Genomic DNA, 23,134 nt, shown 5'->3' on the forward strand with positions numbered 1-23,134 from the left:
AGATGAAAAGAACCAATATGCAGTCATGTGACAAAATCCACATCACTGATTGGCCAGATGTTATTGAACGCATTTCCTAAACTGCTTTTCGATTGGTCAGAATTAACTTGCAGGAAAATAGAATCCAGCAGGTAAACAAACCAGCAAAGGCGCATCGCAAGTCACTTCAGGAGGAGGCGTGCATTCATTTTGCTAATCTGCAACATGGGGTGTCAAAGTGGTGCAGTGGGTAGCACGATTGCCTCACAGCAAGAAGGTCGCTGGTTTGAGCCTGGGCTGGATCAGTTGGCATTTGTGTGTGAAGTTTGCATGTTATCCCTGTGTTGGCGTGGGTTTCCTCCAGGTGCTCCGGTTTCCCCCACAGTCCAAACACTTGCGCTATAGGGGAATTGGGTAAACTAAATTGGCTGTAGTGTGTGTGCGTAAAACATATGCTGGATAAGTTGGCGGTTCATTCCACTGTGGTGACCCCTGATTAATAAAGGGACTAAGTCGAAAATAAAATAAATGAATGAATGAACTGCGACATGGTCATCTTCTGGAAATATTACCAACGATCCATCAGCTAACGTTTTTCCCTTTACCTCTGTTTAAAATTGTTGGTAAAGCGCTGTCGACAAATATTTTTTCTCCACATCCCATAATGCACAGCGCATCAGACTACGGCAGCTGGATTAGTCCAAAAAGGCGCAGTACTTTGTGCAGTTGGGTCTGTTCTAGTTCCGATCATGTCCCTCCAGGGTTCGCTTGAAAGTGTACCGAGACCACCTCTTCAAGTAGGTCTCAGTATGCTTTTTTGGTCTGCTTTTGGTGCGCACTCGAGTGCGATGGCTACATTCACACCTGATGAACCGACCCGCACCGAGAGGGAAAACGAACTCTTGTGCAATTCAACCAAACTAAATGAGGCACTAAATTTATATTAATTAAACGTTAATTTTGTCAATGTTTCGGAGCGCACTAGCTCACAGATGTCCTAAAAACTGATAAAGTCTAGATCGGATACGCGGCCGGCCGGAAGTGCGATATGCACATCAATATAGCAGCATTTTTTTATGACACTGTATAACAGTGGTGCTCAACCCTGTTCCTGGACATCGACCTTCCTGCAAAGTTCAGCTCCAACCCTGATCAAGCACACCTGAACCAATTAATTAGGACCTGAACAGCACTTGATAATTGAAGGCAGGTGTGTTTGACATGGGTTGCAACTGAAATCTGCAGGAAGGTCGATCTCCAGGAACAGGGTTGGTCACGCCTGCTGTATAACAATAGTTAATATTTTTACAGTGCTGTGACGGTTGGGTTTAGGGGTGGGGTGGGGGTTGACGTTAATAAAATACAATAAAAGGGAAATTTTAAAAATTATTTAAATAATTCTCGTTTACTTCCGGCCGCAGCCATATCCGATCTAGCAACAACCCTCAAAACTAATATATTGATACTAACATCTAAAAAACTTTATTTTAATTTCATAGGAGCTTTAAAGTCATTCCAAATTTGACTATAGAAATGACAATAAAAGCTACTATTTATTCACAGCCAGTTCTATTCAACCAAATGCATGCAAAGTTCATTCATTTTCCTTTGACTAAAGCTGAGTTTGAGCACACTAGAGTTTGAGCTTGCGAAATTCTGTCGTACGGCACTGCGAAAAGGGGCATCCCGTGAGTAAACAAGATTATTAGACATTGAAAAAAGTGAGCGATTGCTCCATGTTTTAAATTTCTGTCCAGAGAGGTCATGATCTTCGATTGGTCTCACGCAATCAAGTGATGCAATTTCGCAGGTCAGAGTTCATCAAGCTTGAACTTTCCAACACAGCGAACTGCGAAACCTGCTGCATGACCTTGCGTTTCCGGTCTGACGCATTCGCGTGCGTATGAATGGACGTCTATGGGGAGAAAAGTGCTGTGAGACTGCAACTTTAGTCCCATATTTATCAGGGGTCGCCACAGAGGAATGACCCGCCAACTGGCCCAGCCGGGACTCGAACCAGCGACCTTCTTGCTCTGAGGTCACATTGCTTACCACTGAGTCACTATGTTGTGTATGCAAAGTTCAATTCTCTAAAAGGAAAAGCCGCCGAAAACAACAACAACAATCAATCACAAAGTTTTACAATACCCCCCCCCCCCCCCCCCCCCCCCATCCCTTGCATGTTCAATTATTAATAATCTTGTCTGATTTGACTGTATAATCACAGCTGACAGAGAATCTGCGACGGGTTTCGTCCTCAATCTCAACATGAATGCAGTATAAGCAGTGTGGTTAGCAGTCTCTTTGAAGATTCCTGCTCTGCATTAATCACCGCTCTGAATATTCACTGCAGAAAATCCTACAGCTGCTAAATATAGACGGCTGATTAATAAAACATGAATACAAATGAAGGGGGTCTTAATCTAACAGTCCTCAAACCAGTGCAACATTTAAGAGTCTTATCCAATGAAAATAAGGGAGAGTCGTGGATAAAAAGTGGGTTAGCCTTTGATGTGAGGGTACAACTGATCTGATTGGCTGCTGTCGTTTAGGCTGATCTAGATCAAGACGCCCTGTGGAGACAGCACAGACTGATCTGGGACCAGCTTCTCCAGCCCAAACAACAACCATTTACTGATTTAAATGAGTTTGTGCTACTCTATGATAAGCATGGATTGTTTGATGTTTTGCTATAGGGCTACTAAGGTGTTCTGGGTGTTTTAGGTGTGTCAGTAAGTGGTTGCTAAGGTGATGCTACAAAACTACATGAGTGTAGTTTTTGACTAGTGAGTAGATGAATTTACCTGTTGACAAATGAGTAAATGAGATTAGCTGTTGACTAGTGAGTAAACGAGTTTAGTTGTTGACTAGAGAGTAGATGAGTTTAATTGTCGACTAGTGAGTAGATGAGTTTACCTGTTGACAAATGAGTAAATGAGATTAGCTGTTGACTAGTGAGTAGATGAGTTTAGCTGTTGACTAGTGAGTAAATGAGATTAGCTGTTGACTAGTGAGTAGACGAGTGTAGTTGTTGACTAGTGAGTAGATGAGTGTAGTTGTTGACTAGTGAGTAGATGAGTTTAGTTATTGACTAGTGAGTAGATGAGTTTAGCTATTGACGAGTAAGGAGATGAGTTGAGCTGTTAACTAGTGAGTAGATTGAGTTTAGTTGTTGACTATTGAGTAGATGTGTTTAGCTGTTGACTAGTGAGTAGACGAGTTCAGTTGTTGACTAGTGAGTAGACGAGTTCAGTTGTTGACTAGTGAGTAGATAAGTTTAGTTGTTGACTAGTGAGTAAATGAGTTTAGTTATTGACTAGTAAGTAGACGAGTTTAGTTGTTGACTAGTGAGTAGATGAGTTTATCTGTTGACTAGTGAGTAGATGTGTTTAGTTATTGACTAGTGAGTAGATTAGTTTAGTTATTGACTAGTGAGTAGATTAGTTTAGTTATTGACTAGTGAGTAGATTAGTTTAGTTATTGACTAGTGAGTAGACGAGTTTATCTGTTGACTAGTGAGTAGATGAGTTTAGTTATTGACTAGTGAGTAGACGAGTTTATCTGTTGACTAGTGAGTAGATGAGTTTAGTTATTGACTAGTGAGTAGATGAGTTTAGTTGTTGACTAGTGTGTAGATGAATTTAGTTGTTGACTAGTGAGTAGACGAGTTTAGTTGTTGACTAGTGAGTAGATGAGTTTAGTTGTTGACTAGTGTGTAGATGAATTTAGTTGTTGACTAGTGAGTAGATGAGTTTAGTTGTTGACTAGTGAGTAGACGAGTTTAGTTGTTGACTAGTGAGTAGATGAGTTTAGTTATTGACTAGTGAGTAGATGAGTTTATCTGTTGACTAGTGAGTAGATGTGTTTAGCTATTGACTAGTGAGTAGATGAGTTTAGCTGTTGACTAGTGAGTAGATGTGTTTAGTTATTGACTAGTGAGTAGACGAGTTTATCTGTTGACTAGTGAGTAGACGAGTTTAGTTGTTGACTAGTGAGTAGATGAGTTTAGTTGTTGACTAGTGTGTAGATGAATTTAGTTGTTGACTAGTGAGTAGATGAGTTTAGTTGTTGACTAGTGAGTAGACGAGTTTAGTTGTTGACTATCGAGTAGAAGAGTTTAGTTGTTGACTAGTGAGTAGATGAGTTTAGTTGTTGACTATTGAATAGATGAGTTTAGTTGTTGACTAGTGAGTAAATGAGTTTAGTTGTTGACTATTGAATAGATGAGTTTAGTTGTTGACTAGTGAGTAGATGAGTTTAGTTTCTAACTAATGAGTAGATGAGTTTAATTGTTGACTAGTGAGTAGATGGGTTTAGCTGTTGACTAGTGAGTAGATGAGTTCTGTTGTTGATTAGTGAGTAGATAAGTTCAGCTGTTGACTAGTGAGTAGATGAGTTTAGCTGTTGACTAGTGAGTAGATGAGTTTAGTTGTTGCCTAGTGAGTAGATAAGTTCAGCTGTTGACTAGTGAGTAGATGAGTTTAGCTGTTGACTAGTGAGTAGATGAGTTTAGTTGTTGCCTAGTGAGTAGATAAGTTCAGCTGTTGACTAGTGAGTAGATGAGTTTAGCTGTTGACTAGTGAGTAGATGAGTTTAGCTGTTGACTAGTGAGTAGATGAGTTTAGCTGTTGACTAGTGAGTAGATGGGTTCATCTGTCGAGTAGTGAGTAGATGGGTTTAGCTGTTGACTAGAGAGTAGATGAGTTTAGCTGTACAGTAGTGAGTAGGTGAGTTATGTGTTGACTAGGGGGGTTTACTTCAATGCTTAAACTCAATAATGGATCAATAAAGCACTCTATTACATACACAGAAAGCATTACAGTATGTCAGACAATCGGTTTGAGATATGTGAGTGTGTGTTCAGCCGGTGAGTCAGTGTGTCCAGTGAACGACACCGAGGCTCAGCTTTAAAAGACCCTTCAGTCTTCCTGCTGCCCACCAGTGTGTGGAGGAAGGGCCCTTAATGCTGAACAACACTGCAGAATCTGTGACTAACGGCTCAGTGGTTCGTTAGTGTGGGCTTCATCTGTGCATTCAAATTTAACCCTAAACCTGCTGTTCACCAGTCCGCACCGTCTCTCTGTCTGTCTGAACTAGGCTTAAGCTGGTATCGGAAATTTCTTTTTGTGATTAATTGCTGAAGCTTTAGATTACTATAACAGGTATAATAGCCCCCCAACACCCCAAAAATAAAGATAATTTATTACATAATTCATTCATTCATTCATTTTCTTTTCGGCTTAGTCCCTTTATTAATCAGGGGTCACCACAGCGGAATGAACCACCAACTTATCCAGCATATGTTTTATGCAGCGGATGCCCTTCCAGCTGCAACCCATCACTGGGAAACATCCATACACATCATGCTAAAGGTCACTTGTGCCAATGCCAAACACTGGATTCAATGGTGCCTGCAGCAAAAATCTTGGGCTGTGGATAATGTGAAACATGTATTGTTCACTGATAAATTCCCCTTCACTGCGTTTCCCACATCCAAGAGAGTTATGGTGTGGAGAAGCCCCAAAGAAGGGGCAAGACCATAATAATTCATTCATTCATTTTCCTTCGGCTTAGTCACTTTATTCATCAGGTGTCGCCACAGTGGAATGAACAACTTATTCAGCATTGGTTTTACGCAGCGGGTGCCCTTCCAGTCGCAACCCAGTACTGGGAAACACCCATACACACTCATTCACACACATACATACACTACAGACAATTTAGTTCATTAATTCCTCTGTACCACATGTCTTTGGACTGTTGGCGAAACCGGAGCACCCGGAGGAAACCCACGCCAACACGAGGAGAACATGCAAACTCAGAAATGCCAACTGACCCAGCCGAGACTCGAGCCAGCAACCTTCTTGCTGTGAGGCGACCACTGAGCCACCGTGTCGCCCGTTAATAATTCATTAGTATATTTATTAGTATTGTATAGTATGTTGATATATAATTATATATATATATTTGTTGTTGTTGTTGTTTTTGTTGTTGCAAAAGGATGGTAAAGTACAATAATACACTTATAAAAGTGTTCTGGGTCACTAACACAATAAAGTCTCAGTAGTAATTGTTAGCTAATGCATTAAAATCAACAGTAAGTAAAGGCCTTAATATAATCACATGGTATAGTAAATAATAAAAAGGAAACTGAGTTTGATTAATTAACTGCATTTAATAAAATGATTTAAAGTGTTTTATTTTAATGCATTATGAAGCATTAAGTAAGAAATAAGCATCAGTTTCAGTTGTCTTTATATTGACTTTAGTTAAATCGACTAATGTTAACAAATGAAACCTGTGAAACCTATACAGCAGGGGCATAGCGGACATTTTAAAAGTGGGGGGGGGTGGCTGTATGAGATCATACGTTCATATAATTATTAATCACCTGTTTTTTAAATGGTCTGTCTCTAAATGTAAGGGGGACGTATCCCCCCGTCCCCCCGGTTGCTACGCCCCTGCTATACAGAGTTAATGAATGAAAGGTTTAGAAATAGTCACAGGATTTACAATGTCGTGACAATGTTCTTGTTTAAACATAAATCACCTATTATTTGTGCTGTAATGAACAACCACTGCCAAAGCTTAAAAAAAAAAAAAATTGTTGAGAGTATTTTGATGTTCCCCCGATATCAATATTGTGCATGTTCATGATCACAGACTGATATACTGAACATGGTCATGTGTCTAGTCTGGTCCATAATGTGGTGTAGTTAGGAGTCCTGCATGTGTGTGTGGTGTCCTGAATGTCCTCCTGTACTGTATCTGCTCATCTTTGGCTGTTTCTGGAGTGCAGCTGGAGAGCTAGATGAAAGCCGCAGTGGGTGTGCAGCGGATGAAAGGATCAGTCTCTAGACTGAAACACAAGAAAAGCTCTGCCACTGGCTCCACTGCCATGTCGCATTTTGTTATGCAGCATGTTGTCATTATTACAAGACAAACTAATGTTATTATATGGACCAATATGCATCCTTAAAGGGATAGTTCAGGCTAAAAAGATAAACTCTGTCATTATTAAATCAGCCTTTACTGGTTTCAAACCTTTATGAGTTATGAAAACAGAACAGAATGCATTTTGAAGAAAGCTGAAAACCAGTAACCATTGACTTACATATTATTTGTTTTTCCAACTACCCTACCTGACTTAATAGCTTGACTTCTAGTTGATCATTTGGTATCAGAAGTGTCTTATATGAAAAGCAAAGGCCTCTAGATTACGCTTATTTTACCACAATAAAATATGATCATGCCTTGATTTTGACTGATTTCATTAGGACAGTAAGGTCTGACTCACTGATTAATAAAGTCATCTGGAATGGCAAAGAAAGCCTTCTTGCAGGACTCCCAGAGTTCATCAAGACTCTTTAGATTCATCTTCAGCGCCTCCTCCTTCATCTTACCCCAGACATGCTCAATAATGTTCATCTCTGGTGACTGGGCTGGCCAATCCTGGAGCACCTTGACCTTCTCTGCTTTCAGGAGCTTTGATGTGGAGGCTGAAGTATGAGAAGGAGCGCTATCCTGCTTAAGAATTCACCCTCTCCTGTGCCTTGTAATGTAATGGGCAGCACAATTGTCTTGATACCTCAGGCTGTTGATGTTGCCATCCACTTTTGTCAGGTAGAGATTTCCAGCATTCTTCAGAATATCTCCTTTTGTGTTCAACAGCAGAAAGAAACTCATAAGGTTTGAAAGAACGTGAGAGAGTAAATGGTGAGTTCACTTTCATTTTTGGGTGAACTGTCCCTATAAAGAATATGTGTAAAATAAAAATGTAAAATGTTTATTTTGCTAGCGCGCATTGTTGTTATTTAGGTGATCAATTAGTCTGTGCAAGTAAATCCACTTAAAAAATTTGCTTTTGGTCAACTTTAATCGAAGTCTGAGCATGTTTGGATTGGCTATATCCCTGATGACGTCAGTTTGACGCTTCAGATATAATATTCTTAGCCACGCCCCTCTTATTATTAGTTTGCTATGAGGGAAGGATGCAAAAATTAAGCCCCGCCTCCTACTTAATATTCCATGTCAGTTGGAAGACACCATGACGCCACTACATTATTTTAAACATATAAATTTGACGGGGTTTTTTTTACAGTGGAGCATTTTTGCTCAATGCACAGACCACATGCTGGCTATGTTTACTGACTACACAAATTATTGCAAGCATACTAATTTAATTAGTACATAACAGAAAGTTTGATGTATATGGGTCAAAGATAAAAAGGGGTTTTCAAGCATCAAAGCCCAGCTTTAAATGTTTTCACGATGCTTGCCATTTTTTGACAGCACAAGCAAGCTGCAGGATTACATTAAACAGAGCTTGACTTACAGTACACTGTTAAAAACACTGGGTTCCACACAATCGATTTGAGTTGGGACTACATGAAGGAAATAAGTCAGCTCATTCGTTTTTAATAGAACAAATTTAATTAAACAAATTAAGTTAAAACCCTTAAGAATTGCGTTGAACAAACAGCAAACATCATCTACTGAGTGTAGTACAGTATATGACTATAAAGTCAACCAGCAGTCATAAACAGCTCAGTCTCCAGTACAGTAGCCCAGCTCATCATTGAGAAAGCGTTCATCGGTTTACTGTGTCAACATGTACTGAAACTGCGCCATCAGCTCCAAATCCAAGGATAAACGTCCAGCACCTGTCTGTGTCCAAACAAATAGCTTTTAACACGTTTCAATCCCTGATCCCACATCAGCCCTACACACACGCTAACTGGAAGTGATGCTCTTAAAAATATACAGGTGAAGTCAGAATTATTCACCCCCCTTTGATTTTTGTTTTCTTTTTTAAATATTTCCCAAATTATGTTTAAGAGAGCAAGGAAATGTTCACAGTATGTCTGATAATATTTGTTCTTCTGGAGAAAGTCTTATTTGTTTTATTTCGGCTAGAATAAAAGCAGTTTTACATTTTTTAATAACCATTTTAAGGTCAATATTATTAGCCCCTTTAAGCTATATTTGTTTTCGATAGTCTACAGAACAAACCATCGCTATACAATGACTTGCCTAATTACCCTAACCTGCCTAGTTAACCTAATTAACCTAGTTAAGCCTTTAAATGTCACTTTAAGCAGAATACTAGTGTCTTGAAGAATATCTAGTCCAATATTATTTACTGTCATCATGGCAAAGATAAAATAAATCAGTTATTAGAGATGAGTTATTAAAACTATTATGATTAGAAATGTGTTGAAGAAATCTCCTCTGTTAAACAGAAATTGAGGAAAAAAATAAACAGGGGGGCTAATAATTCTGACTTGAACTATATGTATATTGTCATGAACTGATTCAATACTTAATTAACTAACTAACTACCAACTAAGTAACTAATTGACTAACTAAACTAAATAACTAATTAACTAGCTAAATACTCAAAAACACTTTAACACTCTAATTGTTTAAAATGAGCTGAAACGACTCAATTCTTGTAGTGTATTTGAACAATGTACTTGTTATTTGTTCAATTCACTTAAATTTTGTCAAAAAAGTTCAGTTAACTTAATCATTTCATGTTGGGACAACTTGAAGGATTGTGTTGGTGTAATATGGGTACGTTTATCGATTAGTTAAAGTTATGGGGCAGGTTTAGTAGTAGTTAAGTTTGGCGACAGCTTCAGTTGTTGAGTTTTAGCAACAGGTTTAGTGGTATGGGTAGGTTTATAGATTAGTTAAAGTAGTAGTTGTTGGGTTTGGTGACAGTCAGTGGTGTAAGTTACAAATACTCAGGTTACTGTAATTGAGTAGTTTTTCCTCAGGAATTGTACTTTACTATGTAGTTTTATAAATGTGTACTTTTACTTTCCCTTGAGTACATTTTTAGTGCAGTATTGGTACTTTTACTCCACTACTTTTCTTCAACCTGGAGTCAATACTTTATTTTTTCTTGTCTATGGGGATTAGAAAAATCAGTCCTGTGAGTTCGATCAAATCACACACAGAAGGTAAATCTCATCATTATGATCTACCTCAAGACATGCAGCAAACTGATTGACCCAGAGATGCATGTCACAGATGAGAAGATGCCGGATGTTTACTGTATGATGACCGAAATGGCCTTAAACACCCAGCAGACACAAGACATCAACATGAAGTCAGATTGACGTTGTGGGGACGTTGCATTTTGTTTGGAAATAAAAATCGGTTTGACACCAGAACCCAACGTCAGGCCGACGTCAATGTCCAACCTAAAATCAACCAAATATAAACGTCACTTGACGTCGTTATTGGACATCAAAATAACATTGTCCTTAGATGCTGAATTTTGGTCACCTGATGTCACAACCTAAATCTAACCTAATATTAACGTCTTATGAAGTTGTGTGCCTGCTGGGCAATAACTAATTGAACTACAGAATGTTACGTTTACACACATCCACAAATGACATGTAAATATATCAGCTTTTAACAGCGTAATACTCACTACTCACTACTCTTCAGTACTTTGGAAAGGTCTACTCTTTAGTCATACTCTGGGTAATATTTACAACCAATACTTTTACTCTACACAGCAACCTTCTTGCACTGACCACTGAGTCACCATGCCGCCCCATCGATTAAGTTAACTTAACAAATTTAAGTGGACTGAACATAAAACAATTAAGCTGTCGCAGAAAAATCTCAAGAATTGTGTTGTTTCAACTGTGGAGGAACTATAACGTCAATTTGTATGCAAAAACCCGGAAGCGAGTTAGCATTTTAGCAGTTCCGGTTCCCTCGTCCCAAAGTCAATGGGTTTATTCAATGGGATTTCAGTTAAATCACTTAAATAAGGTTTGTGGCAAACACAACTTCAATATACCTTCATGTTTTACGGTTTACTTAGTTTTTAAACCGGTTACGCTTCTTTAAAAAGACGGTTGTTATCAAGTTGCTAAATGGGACTACAGGCGGTGTCGGAGACATTATACGTCATCGAGCTGAACTGGTCTGGAGCGCAGCTCGCTTGTGTTTCGGGCATTTGGATTTCTCTGTTATTTAAGTATTTTCATCAATAGTATATTATAGTTTGTAGTATTTTTCTAATTGGGAATTCATATTGTGTGTAGATGATGCCTTCACTTGTAAAGACTGTCAAGACAGATTAATTTGTTGATCCTTTATTTTAATTAAAGATATGGGGATACAGCTTACAAGTGCAGCCTGTCTCTTTCCTGCTCTCAGTAATGCAAACGTGTCAATAAATGTGTAAAAATACACACATATTACCTGTCATTTTAACATGATCAAGTGATTTTTCGTTGTTTTTTTTCTTCATCTGAACACATTTAACTCTGTCATAACTGCAGTATTTACACTCCTCCTTATAATGTATAGCAGATGTGACTGTATGGGCTGCTTTTCGCTGTACTTCGTGACATAAAAAATACTGAATGTTGCTCTGTGTCCATGATGGAAGGCATTTGATAGACTTGCTCCTCGCGCCTCATTTCTGTCGTCAGTTAAGGTAAGCGGGCTGTGTGCACGCGAGCGATACACTTATTTAAATATTTCTTATGATACTACTATGTAGGCTCATTTATACATACAGTTTTAAAAAGTTTACAACAACCGTGAAGCAAAACAGATGTATTTCCCACGTAAAAACGATCCACAAGGCACGCTGGTCTATGTGTATTTGCATATTTATTTGTTTATAATATATAGCGGGGATTATAATATAATAAACAGAGAGATTAACTCTGTCATGGAGCATATTTCTAAAAAATAAGACAGAAAAGTTGTCTGTAGCAGGGTGGTGCTGACGTCACAGGCGAGCGCCCCGAAGAACTGTAGTTCGTTTGTAGCCTAATGTTAGCTTTTCAGTTCTTGCCTTTGCATTTAAGATCCAAAAAGTGCTCAAAGTTGTATTTTCGCGTGAGGATTATCCGGCTGGACAAAACCTGTAGGTGTAATGAACTGTGTTTGAACACAGAGCTTATTATTAGCAATCTTCGAAAAGCCTATGGGAAAATCCTATGGGGATTTTATTGAGGGAACCAGTTTTATGCTAGCAGCCGATTAGCCTACAAGGTGACGTCATAGTTCCCCCACTCTATAAATTGTGAAAATAACCATCGAAGAGGGCTTTAAGACCAAGCAGAATCCTCTTTTGGCAGTCGCTTCAGCAAGACTGAGGAAAGTTAAATGTGCTGGACAGTTTGTGTTTGCCTAATAAACGACAATATGGCTAGTTTTTAATCACCATCCTTTTTTCTCCTAATGATATATGATGTTATAAGTATTATTCTCTTATTCTTATCTTCTAAACCTTTAGGAAATGTTTTTGGTACATTAAAAAGTGTGATTGATGACCATGTGACAAGCTAATCCAGCAAAAAATAGTGCTTAAAAAGTATTTAACCCTGAGAAAATGAGGCAAAAACAGTAAAAAGGTTCATATTTTAAGAAAAAGAAGCACCCCTTTCACCAAGCTGGCTATGGGCCTGATAACAGAGTGAAAGTTCATCATTTACATGCATTTTAAAGGAGTTTTAAACGTTCAAGCACAAAAAAAGTACATTTGTAACTCAAATGAGGAATTATTTTACTGAATTAATTACAATTAATGTATATACAGTGTTATTTTACATTGGAAAACCCCAAAGCACTGTTTATTTACCTTTTTCGTTGCTCTTTTGTAATTATTCTGCTTGTAATTTGTTTATTTTTTGTTTATACATGATTCACACTATAGTCAATCACCCTAATCAATCCTAATCAATGATTTCTTTTCAAATAGAGCTATTCAAGCCGTCATATATATATAAACAAACTATCGCAATGTCAGATTTTTCCAATATCATGCATCTATCAGTCACGGGGAAGCCCACAGCATCACCACAGCATCAGCAACAGAACACACACAGACATGAAGCATGAACACACACACACACACACACACAGTCTCTGATGCTCTTCATCTTCTGCATCATCATAATGCATGCGCACACACATCTTGCCAGTCATGCCATCATGTTCGTGTTCCTCTCAAGACGCCATCAGTATCTCCACCACCCCTCCGCAGTGTGTAAATTCAGATGTCGAGTCATAAAATATCGCAAAAATCGGTGTTTTTCGACTCACCTGGTACGACACGAGTCTCGGTGAGGATGCTCGGGTCGCTCTGAGATCTTCCTCTCTGCACAACGCAGTCTTCTGGTCCATCTGATGCGGCCATGGAGGAGAAAACCCGCGGTGATGGAGAGAAAAGCCGAGCTGTGCGCGTCAATGACTGAGAGCAGATTCAGTTTGACAGAAACAGCAGCGCTGTCTGAGCAGGAGAGCCCGAGTGCGCATGCGCGAGCTGATGATCTCGGAGACACATCTGAGGATATGGCAGTCAGTCACTTTACATTTATTACTATTTTTAAATATTTTTATAAATTTTTTTTACCAGTTCTTGTTATTTATTTATTTATTTATTTATTTATTTATTTATTTATTTATTTATTTATTATTATTATTATTATTATTATTATTATTATTATTATTATTATTATTATTATTATTATTAATTATTTATTATTAATAATATTTTCATGATCATCAGTATTTCTAGCCTATTATTATTTATATTATTATTATCATTATTATTATTTCTAGCTTATTTATTTATTTGTTTATTTATTTATATATTTATTTTATTATTTATTTTATTCATTAATTATTAATTATTAATTATTAAAAATATTTTCATGATCTTCATTATTTCTAGCCTATTATTATTTATATTATCATTATTATTATTATTATTATTATTATTATTATTATTATTATTATTATTATTATTATTATTATTTCTAGCATATTTATTTATTTATATATTTATATTATTATTTATTTTATTCATTTATTATTATTATTATTATTATTATTATTAATTATTCATTATTAATAATATTTTCATGATCTTCATTATTTCTAGCCTATTATTATTTATATTATTATTATTATTTCTAGCCTATTTATTTATTTATATTATTATTTATTTTATTCATTTATTTATTTATTATTATCATCATCATCATCATCATTATTATTTCTAGCCTATTATTATTTATATTATTATTTCTAGCCTTTTATTTGTTTATTTATTTATATTTTTAATATTATTATTATTATTATTATTAGTGAGAGTAGTACCAATAGTAGTAGTAGTATCATCATCATCATCATCATCATCATCATCATCATCATTATTTCTAGCCTATTATTAATATTTTTATTATTATTCCTAGCCTATTATTTATTTATATTAATATTATTATTATTATTATTATTATTTAATATTATTGTTTTTATTATTATTGATTATAAATATTATTATTTTTATCTTAAATTCTTGTTTTTATTATTATTGATGATTATAAATATTATTATTATTATTATGTAATATTGTTTTTATTATTATTGATTATAAATATTATTATTATCTTAAATTCTTGTTTTTATTATTATTGATGATTATAAATATTATTATTATAATTATCTTATATAATCGTTGTTATTATTATTGATAATTATACATTTTATTATTATTATTATGAAAGATCGTAACTGGTATTATATATTTAAATTATGCACAATATTTTCTTCTGTTTTCTTTTGACCTTTTATGGTTTTATTTGAGCTTGACATGAGTTGATATTCGCCATCTGTCATATCAGTGTTATTATTTACCAGACGTTCAGCAGCGTTACTTACAGTGGTTTCTCAGTGAACGGACAGAATGATTGGCCTGTGACACCCTCTAGCGGGCTTTGTGTGGCAGTGCAGCTACACATTTTGACAAACGTTCAAATAAAACACTGAATAGTTCATCTTGATTCAGACAAGTAGTCTGATATTAAACAAATATTATGCATTTATATTGCTCACTACTTCTAGATATGAGCAATTTTATATTAAAATAAAGATTGTTATTATTATTAATTAGCTTTTTAAAGAAGACTGCTCAGTTCTGTTCAAAAACGTTGCATTTATTTTTTTACGTTGCATGCATTTATTAAGTAAAACAAAACAGACAGACAAACAACAACAAAAAAACTGTACTCTTATGAAATGTGTTAACAATTACAAAACAATTGTCTACTTGAATGTACAGTAGCCTAAATTAATTTAATTCAATCAATCCAATCAATCCAATTACTTTAATCTGAATTTTTAGCATCATTACTCCAGATACGAAATCAGTCAAATGTGCAGAACTCATTATCCAAATAAAATACTACTATTATAATTGTTAAAAAGTTTTAGTTGCTTATTATTTTTTGATGGAAACCATGATACTGCATTTAACATTTGAAGTAATTTATAGTAATAGCAGAGTAATAGTAGTTATTGTAGTAGTAGTTGTTGTTGTTATTTTGAGGAAATAATTTTATTCAGCAAGAATGCATTAAGAATACTCAAAGATTGTTCTTCAGTATGGATATACAGAATGAAAATTTAGTATCTGTTCAAAAACATACTTTAAGTGAAAGTAAATCAGTCCAGCTTTACATTACACTCAATGAAATATAAGTAACATAACTTTCTACAGATAACAATTGCTGTACACTTGCATTAAATGGGTTATTTAGGTGCAGTCAGAGAGCAAGATATGATGGTAAGAATATTGTAATATCTTTTTTCTTTTGTTTTTAATTTAAGGAACAATAGCATATAACATTTTACAGACATTTAAAAAGAATAGGTGCCAATGGGAGGTAAGTATTAACAATATATAAACATGCAAACTGTACAAATATAAACCTTAATTAAATACATTATAAAAATTACAACATTTTTTAAAGTGAGTAGGGTTTTCTTGTTTAAAAGTCTCTGATACTGGTAATATATAAGCCCATAACAGTCAACAAAACCATAAAATTAGGTTTCTCATTAGTGAATTTGCATTTATGAATGTACAATTTGGTTAGCAGAATAATCAAATTAATTAAATAAAAACAATTGTATTGGTTAGGATAGTCTGTAAAACCAAAGAGAACATTATCCTTTAACATAATCACGGATTAGCTAATTTTCAGCTGCTTATTGACCAGTAGAGGTCTTCAGGTGCGCTGTGTCGAGTCCTTAGTTCGAATCAGTGAATCACGATTCTATTGATTTGGCGATTCAAAACGATTATTTCTCCTATTATAAGTCTAATAATTGTCATTTATATACATTAATATAACAACAAGTTGCAATATTTACCAACGCATATTTTACTACAACAATTAAATCATGCAGCAGTGCACCAGGGGAGTACTTCCGCGAACATCATAAATGAATCATTGGGAATCGACTCGAAAGATCCGCTGCTACCACAGTACAGTAAACATGGCTGAACGCGGTAGTGAATCTCCGATTGGAAATGAAGTAAATCATGGGTCTAAATCAAGTGAACCTGATCTCAGAAGTGTCCTGGTTACAAGTGTGTTGAATTTAGAGAAGCTCGACACCGACCTGTACAGGTAAACAAATGACTTTTTCAGAATACGTACACGTGTTAGCTTGGTTTGCTGAATTCCATATAACCATTCTGTATTGAGTCATTAAGATTTTTTTTGCATGTACATTATATTATACTAAATAAAAGCGTGTTTTTGTCTACAGAGGGACACACCACTGGGTGCCCCGCACTAAGCGGCTCTTCGGGGGCCAGATTGTGGGACAGGCTCTTGTAGCTGCAGCCAATTCAGTCGCTGAACACCTCTATGCTCATTCACTGCACTGCTACTTTGTCAGAGCAGGTGATTTTATGTTTATACCTAATGTGTATTGAGGTAAAGTTCTTTTATATTCAGACATTCTGACTTTCTCCTTAATAATATGATTTCAGAAAAGTTTTGTTAGCAAATTCTAAACTGTGAAATCACATTATCAGCCAGTCAAACACATTGTTCAGTCAAATAAACAGTGCTAATGTTGTCATACTTACCTGTGATTTCAGAGCGAATATTCAAAGTACCATGGTAAACAATATATGGAGCCTATCACACGTAGCCACTGAACGAATGTGCAAATATATAACCAACTTTACCTCAATCTAATGCATTTGGAACATAATGCAATAAATGACGAGATGAGATCAAATCTTTTTCGTTCACTGTACCGCTACTTCAGCAGAGCAGGTGTTTATTTCTTTTTTAATGAATTTGTGTTTATTTCTAATCACACAAACACTCAAAAAGGTTTTTTTAAACTAGTTATTTAATATGTACTGAAACAACACAATTATTGAGATTTTTTTGGGACAACTTAATTGTTTTATGTTCAATTCACTTAAATTTGTTAATTTAACGTAATTGATTTGTGTTGGGACAACATGAATTGTGTGGAACCGTGCATTTTTTACAGTGTATAGCTAATGCATTTGGAACGTAATGCAAAAAAATGAGATCCAGTCTTTTAAGTTTCCAAAATTACAACTTTTCAAAATAAAAATCAATAATTGTAATTACAGATATGCTGCACTGTAAAAAAAATGGGTTCCAAACAATCGATTTGTGTTGGAACAACATGAAGGAGTTAAGTTAATGGATTAGTTTGTACAAAATTGGATTTACAAAGTGGATTGAATATAAACAATTATTCTTTAGGAAATTTTTCTAGGAAAGTTTAACTCTATTCTGTTTATTTATTTAATTTATTGCTAAAACAAAAGTTTTATTTGCAGAACGTACAACCCAAAAATATGTTTAATTTGCTTCTGGACAACATTGTGCAACGATGAAATTTTTCCAATGATATTTAGATATTCTTCAAGATACTAGTATTCAGCTTAAAGTGACATTTAAAGGCTTAACTAGGTTAATTAGGGTAAAGTTAGGGTAATTAGGCAAGTTATTGTATAACAGTGGTTTATTCTGGAGACAATCCAAAACAAATATTGCTTATATTTGCTAATATAATATTAATGCTAATAATAATGACCTTAAAATGGCTTTAAAACAACTAAAAACTGCTTTTATTCTAGCCGAAATAAAACAAATAAGACTTTCTCCAGAAGAAAAAATATTATAGGAAATACTGTGAGAAATTCCTGAATCTGTTCAACATCATTTAGGAAATATGTAAAAAAATCACAGGGGGTGAATAATTCTGACTTCAGCTCTATATTTTCCTGCACCATGTTTATTTTCCATCTGTATGTTCCAGGGGACCCGAAGGTGCCGGTGCTGTACCAGGTGGAACGGACCCGCGATGGCCGCAGTTTCTGTGTGCGATCGGTGAAGGCCATCCAGCACGGTCAGCCCATTCTCATCCTCCAGGCATCGTTTCACATGCAGCAGCCCAGTCCTCTGGAGCACCAGTTCAGCATGCCCAGCGTCCCTCCGCCAGACACTCTGCTGACCGTGGAGGAGCTCATACAGCGCTTCCTCAGGTCACTCTCATGGGGAATTATATTATTATGCCCCCTTTTTACAAGATGTAAAATAAGTCTCTGATAAGCATGTGTGTGTGTGAAGTTTCAGCTCAAAATAACACACAGGTAATGTTTTCTAACTCTCTGAAACTGACCCTTTTAGGCTTTGATCCTAATAGTGTTGTTTTGGTGACTGTCACTTTAAATTCAAATGACACTGTGCTCTTTTCAGAAGAGGGTGGAGCTACAGATGCCTGTGTGTCTTCATAGTGGCAGATTGAAAACAAGACTAAAGTCCTATGCTAATGATGGAGAGATGGTCACTAGTGGGCGGGGCTTTCCCCCTCTGATGACACGTACAAAGGGAGAATGTCAATCAAAGTGTATCTGCCGACTGTTAACAGTAGAATTAATGTTTATCATTAGAAGGCGATAATATTCACTCACTGCTGCCACACAACTGTGTTTAAACCCTTTATAAAAGTGATTTTTGCATAATAGGTGCCCTTTAAAAGGCCTAATTCAGACATTGAAAGTCAGAGATTTTTTATCCAAGTCAAATAGAACATCTGATTGCATGTCACAATCTTACCTTGTGTTTTGTTTGTTTTACAGTAAACCAGATCTGGCAGATAACACTCGGCAGGGTCTGAATAAAATACGAGCTGATGAAGTTCCTATAGAGATCAAACCAGTCAATCCACCTGACTTCTTTAGACGTGTTGCTATGGAGGCAAAAACACTGATCTGGGTGCGAGCGAGAGGATATATAGGTAAAATATGCATCTCACTGCACCATTTTTTCATTCATTTATTCATTTTCAGCATATGTTTTACACAGCGGATGCCCTTCCAGCTGCAACCCAGTACTGGGAAACAGCCATACACTCTGACATTCACATACACTTTCATACAATACGGTCAATTTAGTTCATCAATTCTCCTATAGCGCATGTGTTTGGACTGTGGGGGAAACCAGAGCACCCGGAGGAAACCCACGCCAACACAGGGAGAACATGCAAACTCCACACAGAAATGCCAACTGACTCAACCGGGACTCGAACCGGGACTTCTTGGTGTGAGGCAACAGTGCTAACCATTGAGCCTGTGCCGCCCTCACTACTTTTTTATGGAATATTAATTTTCTTTTCAGCTTAGTCCCTTTATTAATCCGGGGTCGCCACAGCGGAATGAACTGCCAACTCATCCAGCATTTGTTTTATGCAGCAGATGCCCTTCCAGCTGCAACCCATCACTGGCAAACACATACACACTTATTCACACACACATACACTACGGGCAATTTAACCCACCCAATTCACCTGTACCACATGTCTTTGGACTGTGGGGGAAACCGGAGCACCCGGAGGAAACCCACGCGAACGCAGGGAGAACATGCAAACTCCACACAGAAACGCCAACTGACCCAGCCGAGGCTCGAACCAGCGACCTTCTTGCTGTGAGGCGACAGCACTACCTACTGCGCCACTGCGTTGCCTTTTTATGGAATATATTATAAATAAATTAAGGACTACTTTATTTTGGCTAATCCTTTATAGGGTGCTCATTGGGGGAAAAAACTGCTGTGTTGATGGGGGTTTTACAAGATAACTTATGACTTAAATAAATACGTAAATAAATGAAGATTATATTGTATGTCAGTTGTCAGTAACCAGAATTCCTTTGTGGGAAAAGAAGTACACTTGTATAATAATGATAATATTAATAATAATAAATAATAATAATAATAAAATAATTTATTAAAGAACATTCTATTTCTGGAAGGGCATCCGCTGCAAAAAACTTATGCTGCAATAGTTGGTGGTTCATTCCGCAGTGGCGACCCCTGATGAATAAATGACTAAGCCGAGAGAAAATGAATGAATAAATTAAAGTACAGTGGAACATGTAAGTAGTGAAATTGCAATTAAATACATTTAATATATCATAACTTTACATTTATTATTGAATAACACTGCAGTAAATGTAATAATCAAGTCGCTAGAAAATGTAGTTTTTAAATTAAAATGAAGACATTGATTTTATTAATAGTATCTTTGTGTTTTTTAATCTATGTTTAATATTTGAAGTTTGCATTTAATAAAATAAATCTTTTTACATTTAAAAAATGGTTATAAAATATACAGATAAATAACTTTTTAATAATATTTAATGAAATTATTCACTCATTCATTTTCTTTTCGGCTTAGTCCTTTTATTAATCCGGGGTCGCTACAGCGGAATGAACCGCCAACTTATCCAGCACATGTTCTACGCAGCGGATGCCCTTCCAGCTGCAACCTATCTCTGGGAAACCTCCATACACACTCATTCATACTCATACACTACGGACAATTTAGCCTACCCATTTCACCTGTACCACATGTGTTTGGACTGTGGGGAAACCGGAGCACCCGGAGGAAACCCACGCGAACGCAGGGAGAACATGCAAACTCCACACAGAAACGCCAACTGACCCAGCCGAGGCACGAACCAGCGACCTTCTTGCTTTGAGGCGACAGCACTACCTACTGCGCCACTGCGTCGCCCTAATGAAATTATGATCAAATATTAATAAAATCTTGAAGTCATAAAAAATCCTATGATTGATATACATTTGTTTTGGTTATACTGCTCTAAAAAGGATGGCTCAGTGGTTAGCACTGTGGCCTCACAGCAAGAAGGTCGCTGGTTCGATTCCCGGCTGGGCCAGTTGGTGTTTCTGTGTGGAGTAAACATGTTCTCCCTGTGTTGGCGTGGGTTTCCTCCTTGTGCTCCGGTTTCCCCCTCAGTCCAAACACATGCGCTATAGGGGCGTAAAACATATGCCAGAATAGTTGGCGGTTCATTCCATTGTGGTGACCTCTGAAATACAGACTAAGCCGAAGGAAAATGAACGAATACTGCTCTAAAATATTACTCATTGCAAAATTGCAGTCTGTTTTGGTCATTCCTGAGGTCCAAAGTTATTATTAATTAGTTCGAAGCGCCTGTATGTACCTGTTGTGTTTGAATAATTAATTGTTGTATAATTTCTGGATTGCGCTGTGTTGTAGGGCCTGGCGATATGAAACTGCACCGCTGTGTGGCCGCGTATGTGTCCGACTATGCTTTCCTGGGGACGGCGCTGCTACCGTACCCGAACTACAGGTCGCAGTTCTCGGCCTCCCTGGATCACGCCATGTGGTTTCACAGCACATTCAGAGCAGACGAGTGGATGCTGTACGAGTGTGAAAGCCCCTGGTCAGGTCAGCAGACGCTTCTGTGCATCCTTATACATCTCTGGACTGTGCATGGGTTGATATATGATTCAAACGGTATGATAACCTTAGATAAAAATATCACATTTTCGTGATCACAGCTCTCTCTGGGTAATCTGTAATAGTAAACACAGTTGTAGACAAAAAGGTGTGCACATGTACACATGGTTTGACTGCTGGTGGATGATTATTGCAGGCAGTTTGCTGTTAAAGCTCAGTTAACGTGCAGTGCATGCTATATTGTGCTGGTATGAATACAGTGAGGGGTATGGAAGGAGTTAGGAAGTGTATTTCTCCACACACACACACACACTATAATCTGCTGTTTTACTCCATTGAACTCCATATAAAAGCCAGAAACACTTTTGCACAGGCCTGCCTAAAGGGTTAATGCTGCTAACTGATGATCGACAATAAAAATAAAAAGTTTTACCTCTTCCCAACAAGGAAAACCAGCAACAATCAGGAGTGCATGATTATCTGCTGTCATGGCTTAGCAATCAAAAAATGTGATTATAATGGAAGTCAATGGGGCAAAAACAGCCCCCAACATAACCAAAGGGGAGTCAATTTGCCCAGACTGCAGTGTGTATTGTAAAAATTTCAACTCACTTTCCCAAAATATGCGTCAAAATAAGATTTGTCTGCTAAAATCATCCCATGTGCTGAAACACAGAGAAAGTTGTGGCTAAATTAAGACTCCAAATCACCACAGAGTGGATAAAAACGACCCAACAGCACAAAAAAGGGTAATCTGCAAATCTGTATTTGTTTTCAGGAGGCAGCAGAGGCTTTGTCCAGGGCCGCTTGTGGAGACAGGATGGAGTTCTGGCAGCTTCCTGCGCACAAGAGGGAGTGATACGAGTGAAGGAGGTGTCACCGAGTAAATTATAGAGCGATGTTAATATACATCTATTGTACCCCGAGATGCCTTACAATAGGTGCCAGACTGACTACTTAAATAGTTAATGATAATTAATGTATATATTACTAACATGAACAAACAATGAACAATATACAGTATTAATTACAGCATTTATCAATCTTTGTTAACATTAGTAGTCATTTATTATTAACTCTCAGTGCATTAACTAATGTTAACAAGCACAGCTGTGGCTCTTAATAATGCATTAGTAAATGTTGAACTATGATTAATAAATGCTCTATAGGTATTGTTCATTTTTAGTTCATGTTAGTTAATAACCTTATTAAGTGTGACCTAAATTAAGTATTTAATATAATTATTTTTGCCTTTGCTGTAATGTAATTGCAGTTGACGTTCTCTCTAACAAATACCTGTAATATTCCAAATTGGAAAAGGGGATCATTTTATAAGCAGGCACGTTATTAATAATTTATTAATTAGCACTGCAATCTGAGGATGTGTTGAGCAAGACTAAATACACTGACATTGTGCTATTTTTTTGTTTTTCTGATATGTATATTGTGATTTTCATTGTTTTCGATTGTCTTAAATAAAAATACTTTGATACCTTTGCAGACATTTTTTATCCGAAGAGACTTACAAATAAAAAAT

The 23,134-nt window shown here is 36.5% G+C and overlaps 2 protein-coding genes across 3 annotated transcripts in view; one reads left to right on the forward strand and one right to left on the reverse strand.

The window, feature by feature from the left end:
* The window catches only part of phactr3b (phosphatase and actin regulator 3b), a 100,394-nt gene extending 87,097 nt beyond the window's left edge, over positions 1-13,297 (reverse strand). For both annotated transcript variants that reach the window (XM_056468404.1, XM_056468403.1), the window contains exon 1: positions 13,069-13,297. In XM_056468404.1, the coding sequence (XP_056324379.1) occupies positions 13,069-13,162 (94 nt within the window). In that variant the 5' untranslated portion in view covers positions 13,163-13,297. The remainder of the gene's footprint in view (positions 1-13,068) is intronic.
* A 3,006-nt stretch (positions 13,298-16,303) lies between these two features.
* acot8 (acyl-CoA thioesterase 8) lies at positions 16,304-23,089 on the forward strand. Its single transcript, XM_056468197.1, has 6 exons — positions 16,304-16,442; positions 16,585-16,721; positions 18,130-18,355; positions 18,953-19,110; positions 21,394-21,585; positions 22,376-23,089. The coding sequence occupies exons 1-6, from the start codon at positions 16,309-16,311 to the stop codon at positions 22,489-22,491; spliced, it is 963 nt and encodes a 320-aa protein (XP_056324172.1). The 5' UTR covers positions 16,304-16,308; the 3' UTR covers positions 22,492-23,089.
* The last annotated feature ends 45 nt before the right edge of the window (positions 23,090-23,134 follow it).

Source organism: Danio aesculapii, chromosome 11 (genome assembly GCF_903798145.1).
Source record: "Danio aesculapii chromosome 11, fDanAes4.1, whole genome shotgun sequence".
Taxonomy (NCBI): Eukaryota; Metazoa; Chordata; class Actinopteri; order Cypriniformes; family Danionidae; genus Danio; species Danio aesculapii.